At 36.1% G+C, this 10,000-nt stretch overlaps 3 protein-coding genes across 4 annotated transcripts in view; all 3 read right to left on the bottom strand.

The window, feature by feature from the left end:
* The window catches only part of LOC125026028 (endocuticle structural glycoprotein ABD-4-like), a 1,407-nt gene extending 165 nt beyond the window's left edge, over positions 1 to 1,242 (bottom strand). Inside the window, exons 1-3 of the mRNA XM_047614408.1 lie at positions 1,115 to 1,242; positions 464 to 738; positions 1 to 159 (exon numbers count right to left, since the gene is read on the bottom strand). The exon at positions 1 to 159 is cut by the window's left edge and continues 165 nt beyond it. Coding sequence (XP_047470364.1) covers positions 1 to 159; positions 464 to 738; positions 1,115 to 1,123 — 443 coding nt within the window. The 5' untranslated portion in view covers positions 1,124 to 1,242. The remainder of the gene's footprint in view (positions 160 to 463; positions 739 to 1,114) is intronic.
* A 1,728-nt stretch (positions 1,243 to 2,970) lies between these two features.
* On the bottom strand, positions 2,971 to 4,156 carry LOC125026030 (cuticle protein CP14.6-like). The gene is made up of 3 exons (XM_047614412.1): positions 4,058 to 4,156; positions 3,661 to 3,905; positions 2,971 to 3,288 (listed from the first exon to the last, which is right to left on the bottom strand). The coding sequence occupies exons 1-3, from the start codon at positions 4,064 to 4,066 to the stop codon at positions 3,072 to 3,074; spliced, it is 471 nt and encodes a 156-aa protein (XP_047470368.1). The 5' UTR covers positions 4,067 to 4,156; the 3' UTR covers positions 2,971 to 3,071.
* Positions 2,971 to 9,132, bottom strand: LOC125026029 (cuticle protein CP14.6-like). 2 transcript variants are annotated; one of them, XM_047614410.1, is made up of 4 exons: positions 9,016 to 9,132; positions 8,285 to 8,529; positions 7,884 to 8,090; positions 2,971 to 3,081 (listed from the first exon to the last, which is right to left on the bottom strand). In XM_047614410.1, exons 1-4 carry the CDS (start codon positions 9,022 to 9,024, stop codon positions 3,072 to 3,074), a joined length of 471 nt encoding a protein of 156 aa, XP_047470366.1. In that variant the 5' UTR covers positions 9,025 to 9,132; the 3' UTR covers positions 2,971 to 3,071. The 2 variants fall into 2 exon arrangements, with proteins under 2 accessions (XP_047470366.1, XP_047470365.1); XM_047614409.1 differs by lacking the exon at positions 2,971 to 3,081 and having other exon boundaries at positions 7,747 to 8,090.
* Positions 9,133 to 10,000: the final 868 nt, after the last annotated feature.

Here is a 10,000-nt window from a genome sequence, read left to right as displayed (position 1 = left end):
GCGTCCTCTTCGGCAGCCTTTGCAATTTGGTCGAGGACGAACTGGGGGATCGGGTGGGGGAATGCGGGAGCCACGGGCAGGTGGGCGCCCTGGGGTTGGAAGCCGTTCTCATCGGCCACATACTGGATTTCGATCAGAGAACCATCGGGGGCGGTGTAGCTGGAATATTGGTAAGAGAAATATAGAAGTGTGTATAGGTTTGCATAGGACTGTTCTCCAAGGGCATGGCCTAAATTATTTATATAGTATGAAAATATGCTTTAAACAAAATATATTTTGAATATCTTTACAATACTGAATGAAGTAAGATATATATATATATATATATATATATATATATATATATATATATATATATACAGAGAGAGAGAGAGAGAGTGACAGAGATAGAGAGAGAGACAGAAATAAACAAAAATCAGGCAGGCAGACAGGCAGACCGAGAGATAAAAGAGCGAATACTTACGAATATCCTCCAGCAGCAACGACAGCACCTTCAGGGCCGTCAGGAGATCCAGCCTCCGAGGCCCTGATGCCGTTGCCAGTCTCAATGTCGAAGCTGTACCTTCCTTCCTCGTGAACGCGGTCGTCCCTGAGGATGGGCACAATTTCAATGACCTGAACCGCATCCCTAGTGGAGGCGGAGGGGGCGACGTAGTTCGTGGAGGGGTCCGGAGCGGGGGCGTTGTACCCGTACTGTGGAGCGGCAAGGGCCACGGCGACAACGGAGGCGAAAATTACCTGTTGCAAATAATGAGGAGAAAATTACCGGTGGCAAATGATGGTGACGTGGAATTATATATAAACCTTTCTAGTCGTTTCTCCTTGTACGATTACAAGAAAAAAAAACAAAAAAAAAAAAACAATATATATATATATTTATATTCGATATAACTAAAATGAATATCGTCATGGTATTTCACGTCCCTCTTCCCAAGCCGTACTAGTTATCTTAAATTAATCTCTACCGTGCTGTTAATAACCTCTACACTATATTTTATGAAAAGTGAAAGGGGTCTAGACCAGAGGGCAAGTCTCCGGCGTAGATAAACTATAGCTCAGCACAAAGTACTTTCATCCACAGCCACAGTAAAGTCCCTAGGAAAGGTGCACTTACAAACTTCATGCTGATCGGTTTGGTTCGTACTGATGCCACAACCGAGGTGCTGGGTACCTTATATACCGAGGGAAAGGCGGCGCTACAGGAAACAAAAAAGTCCCTCTCCCTTCACCTCGAATTTAAGGGTTTATAGTGTTGCTTTTCATTCCCATAAAAGGAGACTTTTCTTTTCTTTTCTCTTCTTTTTTATTAATATTGTTTTATTGTTTCATCGTATGTTTCTAATTACACTTTTCAGTATGATAACCGGAGTAATTTTGCTTCTAAAATCTGTGATGAACTGAAGCATTTTGACTATGTGGAAGGCTACGAAATGGAATCTTCCCAGGTCGAAATGTACGATCTCTAAATACCATGATTACAATATATCTATTACTTTTACTTCCCGTGCCACGTTTTATCATGATTTTTTTCCTCCATTCACCTTTATTCATCCTCCTAATCATCCTCTCTCTTTTTGTCGTTCAGTTATATCTCATTTCTCCATCAGAATTTTTAAATCATTATTAATAGTTCATTGGTTTCATTAGTTCACTGCCCCATAAGTTAAATATATATATATATATATATATATATATATATATATATATATATATATATATATATATATATAGACACACACACACACACACACACACACACACACACACACACACATATATATATATATATATATATATATATATATACATATATATATATATATATATATATATATATATATATATATATATATATGTATATATATAAACCGTCCATCAAATGCTCCTACACGCATCAAGATGTATATGCAGCATACTGTATACACATATACACATATATACACACATATAGTCGTATGCATGCATGCATATATATATATATATATATATATATATATATATATATATATATATATATATATGTATATATATATACGTACATATATATACGTACATTCATATATGTATATACATATACGAATAAAGACATACATATTTACACACACACACACACACACACACACACACACATACGCACACACCCACACATACACACACACACACATATATATATATATATATATATATATATATATATATATATATATATATATAAATATTATACATAAATTCATATGCAGTATGAATGAATCCATGCATATGCATATATCTATATATCTGTCTCTCTTTCTCTTTCTATATATATATTATATATTATATAATATATATAAATGCGCGCACGCGTGTGTGTGCGTGTGTGCGTGTATACATATATAACACACACACACACACACACACACACACACACACACACACACACACACACACACACACACACACACACACACACGAATATATATTCCATATATATTCTCTTCGCTGCAGGACAAACCCCCCTTCGATTCTTTTAATGTTTATCACTTCATTTCCTAGATATATTGGGTGGTAGTTTGACGTCATCTTAGCTATTGTTCTGGCGAGATGCCTCAGCGGAACAATGAGTTGGCACTACAGCTTGTGCAGCTGGACTCCCTCCCTAGCATCAGGCAAGGTCCAGTTCAGGATCTTGAGCACCGGACCTGTGAGGAGAGCGTGTGTACGTTTGTAGGTGTGCGTCCGTACTGTCTATGTATATTTATGTACTGAGTAAATTTGTATGTTTATAAATATGTGTGTAGGAGGGTGTGAGTGGCAAAAGGAGAGTGAGGAAGACAAGAACGGGGAGGAAAGGAGGGAGAGAGGAAGGAAGGGAGGGAAGGAGAGAGAGAGTGTGTGTGTGTGTGTATGTGTGTGTGTCATATCAGTGTATTCATATGCACGTGTCTGTGCGGATATATATTAATAAAAAAGGTAATGAGAAGAATGGCAAGATAAAGGTTTGCGTTCTTTACTAATAGCAAGCTCTATACATTCAATAAATTATGTCTACAAAACAGGTTGTTCTATCTGTGATCATCTATTATTTTCGGTGTCTACTGTGGCCTCTGGTAGAGCTGGGAAGGCGCGTCTCTGGTCGACGCGGCGGCAAGAGCGTCTTCCTCAGCTGCCTTTTCGATCTGCCTGAGCACGAACTCGGGAATCTCATGGGGGAATTCGGGAGCTACTGGCAGGTGGTCACCCTCGGGTTGGAAGCCGTCCTCGTTGGCGACGTATGTGACCTCGATCAGGCTACCGTCGGGAGCAGTGTAACTGGGAAGGAAAGCATGAATTTTGTAAGCTAAGTCTGTCTACTCATACTAAGCTCCATACATGACTGTAATGCAGAATTGGTTTACTGTTATAATGCCAACATTATGTGACTGAAGCTAGCAGTAAACATTGACCATTAATATGAGCATTGACTTAGTTCATACATGTTCTTAGAATGATAGGGCTCACCTCTACCATCACCATCAGTATCAGTGTTTAATAATTATTGATCACTACTAATAATTATTAAAACAATAACTATAATAAAACTGATAACGATTGTGATAATGGTGAGGATAATAAAAACGATAGATATATGATACAGTACATATGTGTATGCAAACACATGTACATGAATCATACGGTACTCACGAGAATTGTCCGGAGGCAACGATGGCGCCCTCAGGGCCGTCAGGTGAGCCAGACTCCGAGGCGGTGATGCCGTCGCCAGTCTCGATGTCGAAGTTGTACCTGCCGTCATCCTCTTGGACTCGGTCGTCCCTCAGGATGGGCACGACATCAGCTGCCTCAAGTACGCCCCTTGTGGAGGGGTCCGGAAGAGAATAGCCATTCTGAGGGGCCGCGGCTGCCACAGCAGTAAGGGCGATGAGAATTGCCTGTGGAAAAGCAAATATTTAAGACATGGTGAATGTATACGAAGTACCACCTTGAGATGCAAGTGACTCCTTTTGGTGTATTTGCAAGTGGGTTACGTAGCATATATGGCATTATTATAGTTCATAATAAATTCAGGGAGCCAGACACCTACAAACTTCATGATGATAAGAGGAGCAGTGAACTGATAATCCACTCATGGAGCTGAGATCCTTATATACCGAGGGAAAAGCTGCCCTTGAATAGTCTCACCTTTGCCTTCACCTCGTAAGATGTTGCTCTTCATAGTCACGTTCTGTGAATCTTCCAGTTTTCCTTTAAGAAATTTCAAACAAGGTTCTCAGAGTGTAATAAGAAAACTAATAAAACTAAATAAGGTGGCAGGCTTGCACATTTTGCTTAGTCAAAATGTTTGGTTATTCAGCCTTTTGAAATATGTGTAATTGTTAATTATATTATAAACAAACACACACAAATACTCATACCCACACAGACACACGTGTGTATGTATATGTATATATATAATATATATGTATATATATACATATATATACACACATATACATGTGTGTGTATATATATATATATATATATATATATATATATATATGCATATATGTATATTTACACATATATTATATTATATATATAAATTATGTATATATACATATATATACATATACATGTATATATACACATATATATGTATATGAACACAATTATTATATTATATATATATATATATATATATAAATTAATGTTTTCTAATATTCCTTTCATATTTATGGCAAATTTATGAAAGGAAAACAGAAATACACTATTTAAATCATAAAATAGCAAACAAACATAGAAAATGGAGAAAAGGAATCGTCAACTTTTGATTTCCAACTTACTCCCCGCCTTGGCGTGATCAAAGGTGTCACACCAGCTAAAGAGAATTCACACATCGTGGTTCAAATAACAATCAAGTATACAGAAGAGAACACACCAGACATTATGCAAGTGGATAACACTAATATCCTAATACCCTTTGGCTACGCGGTCTTGTATCATGTCTACAACTGACACATTCTCTCACGACAACGTAGCCAGCCTCCTACAACCAATTATCCAAAGATCAGATCTTAATTTTGATCCAACAATTTTTACACCAGCATGTTTGAAAAAAAAAAAAATAATAATAATAAGCTGGAATCTGTTGAGTAGTTTGGATAGGTGTCCTTTTGTCCCAACCTCAGGGTGTTTAGTCTCAATAGGTAATGCTGAATATTCAAGGCGTCCTTTTACTCTTAACAACCTTTGTTCATCAATAAATGAACCTAATTTACCAAGTACACCTAATTTGTGGATGGATTGCCTTTAAACATTTCATCCTTATTTTTAATTTGCCTATAGTTATGGATATATCTCATTGCATGAGGCAAAGTCCTTAGTGGTTTATCTAAATTATCCCTTCGTTCAGTATCAAATATACCGGGTATATATTTTACACTGTTACACAAACAGATATAGCACTCTCAGTACAGTCACTTTCCCTTTCTTTTGTGACAAATTCGACAGTATCCTCAACCTCAATTTTTTTATTTTTTATTCTAGCAACATTTTAGTATCCTGAAGCCAAACAGAATTACCCACTGTTTTAAGGGTGCTTCTCTCGATTTCGATGCCACCAATGATACTTTATAGTTTCCATCATCAGTTAGGGTTCTGATATACACATAACTCCCATTTCCCTTTCCAGATGCATCTCCAAAGCCATGAAGATCTATCTTATCCAGACTCTTCTAAGGCTTTCCTACAAATTACCATTTTGTTAATATCAAACAGGTGTAAGCTTTGAATACTTATCACCCATTTCTCCAATTTAACCTTCAATTCACTAGGTAGTATATGATCCCAATCTAGGCCAAGCCTCCATATTTCTTGAAACAATTTTTTGCATACATCACGAATGGACTCCTTAAACCAAGAGGATCGAGAAGTCACATTACAGTTCGTTTCTAGATATATGCTTTCAAATGAAGATTTACTTGATAAACCATGCCACTTTAGTCCCAATGCAGAATTTGTCCTCTTATTCAAAGTAAAATACCTGGTCTCATTAAATAGTGAGGTAATTAATTTACCGTTAGATACAAGTTTAGTTAAATTCATATTTGCAGCACACATCATGAGCCTCCTTAATTTTATCTATGGCATCTACTGTAGTATCTGCGCCACTCAGCCCATTATCTACATACACATCATTCAATACCTCTTCATTTTTTTTACTAAATTTACTAATTTTACAAAAAGGGATTCGCAGCGTTACCCAAGAGAACACTTTTAAAGCGTATATGCCGTACCTCATCATTTTTACTCAGCTGCAAAAAACTGTGTACATCCCTGTCTTCCCACAACACACTTATCTGAAAAAAAACAATGTCAGCAGAAACCAAAAAAGGCAAGCACCTAAACCTTAATAAAATCTCAACCAGGTCAGGGTTAAGTGAGGAGCCAGTATGCAAACAATCATTCAGTGAAATTCCGTTACGTCTTTTAGCTCAAGCATCAAAGACTGGCCGTATTTTAGTACTAGTACTGGATGGCGAGGCATATAATAAAAAGGATTATTACTATCTATTTCAAATGCAGGAACTTCTTCTATGATTCCCTCCTTTTCATAATTATCAATAACATTATAATTTAAATTTTCAGTGTTATTTTCCAACTCGGTTTTACATGTAACCTCTCAAATCTTTTTAGTGCAACCTTCTTATTATGCAACAGCCTACATTTAACGGTTTCATGGAAGGCATACCTCATATCTATCATTAATAGACCTTATAATCTTATAAAAACTTGTCAGTACCCTCTCCTCTATGCCTTTCTTTAGGAGCAATATCAACGTTTTCCAAGTTCCAAAACCTATTTGATAATCTGATACTCTAGACATACACGCCAACTGTGGCGATGTAAAAGCATACATGAAAGTAACGGAACTCTCATTACCTGTAGTATACTCTTAAATCACTCACCCAAAATGGAGTACGATGAGTTACATGGCAGTAATAGTCGAGCCAAATAAGTATATAATTTTCCATCAACTCATCACCATCATTTTCATGGTTACCAGCCAAGATCAAATAAGAAAATTCACTAAACATGGTATCAGGAATGTGTATGTGTGTATGTATATACACACACATACACACATATGTATGTATGTGTGCGTGTTTGTGTTTGTGTATGTGTATATATACACACATGTGAATATATATAAGTATACATATAAACAAATATATAACTATATATAGCTATACAGTATATATAACTTTATACATATGTATACATATACTGTACATACATATATATGTATATATGTGTGTGTATGTATGCACTTGTTTGTGTATTTACAGATAATCATATATATATATGTATATATATATATATATATTTATACTCACACATATATATTTTATATATATAAATATATATTATATGTATATGAAGAAATATATATATATATGTATTCATATATAAATACATTCATATATTAACAAATGATAAAATATATATAAATATTCATATGTATACACATATATATGTATGTGTATATATACACACATGCACACACACATGTGTGTATGTACGCATACACACACATATATGTATGTGTGTGTATGTATGTATGTGTCTATATATATGCATATATATATATATATATATATATATGTATATATATATATATATATATATATATATATATATATGAATACATTTATTTATTCCTATATGAATTTGTGTGTGTGAGTGACGTGTGAAAAAAGCAGAACAAATGAAAGGATGGAATCAAGCCTGAGGTAAAAGTCTGCATTATTTATTATAATCTACCTCTCAGTCGCGCATCACTCATGCCACTAATAAATTATATATACAGAAAACAAATCCGTTCTATCCAGGAGTTTTTTTCTTTCCTTCTCAATGGCATCTACTGTGGCCTCTGGTAGAGCTGGGAAGGCGCGTCTCTGGTCGACGCGGCGGCAAGAGCGTCTTCCTCAGCTGCCTTTTCGATCTGCCTGAGCACGAACTCGGGAATCTCATGAGGGAATTCGGGAGCCACTGGCAGGTGGTCACCCTCGGGTTGGAAGCCGTCCTCGTTGGCGACGTATGTGAGCTCGATCAGGCTACCGTCGGGTGCAGTGTAACTGGGAAGGAAAGCTCCTGCTTGTAGTTTGGAGGCCACATTTTAAATTCAGCGACACACACACATACATATATGCATATATACATATACTAAGAATAGCATTGTTACTAATGATAATGATTAAAAGAAATATGCTGACACACATACACGCACGCATATTCCTATACACACAACTACTAAAGTTACAATACTCACGAGTACTTTCCAGAGGCAACGATGGCGCCCTCAGGGCCGTCAGGTGAGCCAGACTCCGAGGCGGTGATGCCGTCGCCAGTCTCGATGTCGAAGTTGTACCTGCCGTCGTCTTCTTGGACTCGGTCGTCCCTTAGGATGGGCACGACCTCAACTACCTCAAGTACGCCCCTTGTGGAGGGGTCCGGAAGAGAGTAGCCATTCTGAGGGGCAGCGGCGGCCACAGCAGTGAGGGCGACGAGAATCGCCTGTGATAAACAGAGACTAAGGATGAGATGGCTGCAACTATAAAGTAGTACTTGAGAATTCTAATGACCCTTTTCGATGTATTTCTACATGAGTTACAAATACTTATATATATATAAAACTATGTATCTGTATGAATGTATGTCTACATATATATATATATATATATATATATATATATATGCATATATATACCTACACATAAATATATATATATATATATATATATATATATATATACATTTATATATATATATATATATATATATATATATATATATATATGCATATATATACATACACATAAATAAATATATATGTATATATATATATATATATGTATATATATATAAATATATATATATATATATATATACATATATATATTATATGTCTATGTATATATATATTATATGTCTATGTATATATATATGAATGATACTTAGATTATCATGGGCCATAATGACCTCAGAGAGTCAGACACCTACAAACTTCATGATGATCAGAGTAGTGGTGAACTGATGATCCGGTCATGAAGCGCGACCCTTTTATACCGAGGGAAAAGCTGCCCTTGACTAGTCTCACCTTCACCTTCACCTCACAAGATGCTGCTCTTCTTAGACGCGTTTTGTGAATCTTCCAATTTACTTTTAGGAAATGAGAAATTCAGACAACATTCTCCATGTGAAGTAGGGGGAAGGTTCTTCAAACCAAACGAGATTATGGGTGTAAATACTTCTTAAAGTCAAGACGTTTGCTTAGTTAGTCTCTTGGAATATATATATATATATATATATATATATATATATGATACTTATATATGTATACACTCACTTACTCTTTATCACACGCAGACACACACACACACACACACACACACACACACACACACACACACACACACACACACACACACACACACGTGCGCGCGCACACATCTGTATATTTGTATATATATATGCATGTAAGTATTTATATGTGTATATATACACATGAATATGTCATTGTTTGTTTGTGAATGTGTGTGTGTGTTTGTGTATCTGTGCGTACACACACACACACATACATACATATGTAGAGATAGCTATATATATATATATATATATATATATATATATATATATATATATATATAGAGAGAGAGAGAGAGAGAGAGAGAGAGAGAGATATGCATACAGGTATATATATATGTGTGTGTGTGATCATTACCCTGCATTTCCTTCTAGTTTCTTCTATTTTTATACTTCTGAATCATAAATTCAGGGCTGGTTTAAAACTGATGTCCTGGTCACAGCTTCCAGTGGTGCACGACAGTTCTTCTTCTGCTGCTCTTTAGACCCCTGAAGCTGCACCCCTGCCCTTCCAGTGGTGCACTGCATCGTCAGACTTTCCAGTAAGGCCCTTCTGATCAATGGTATCCCTCAGGATTTTCCAGTGGTGCCCTCTTATCCTTTCCAAAGGTGCCCTTTAGCT

The sequence above is a fragment of the Penaeus chinensis genome, chromosome 5 (assembly GCF_019202785.1).
Source record: "Penaeus chinensis breed Huanghai No. 1 chromosome 5, ASM1920278v2, whole genome shotgun sequence".
In the NCBI taxonomy this organism is placed as follows: Eukaryota; Metazoa; Arthropoda; class Malacostraca; order Decapoda; family Penaeidae; genus Penaeus; species Penaeus chinensis.
Note: the sequence above shows the minus strand (reverse complement) of the source record. Positions and strands in the feature narration are given on the sequence as shown.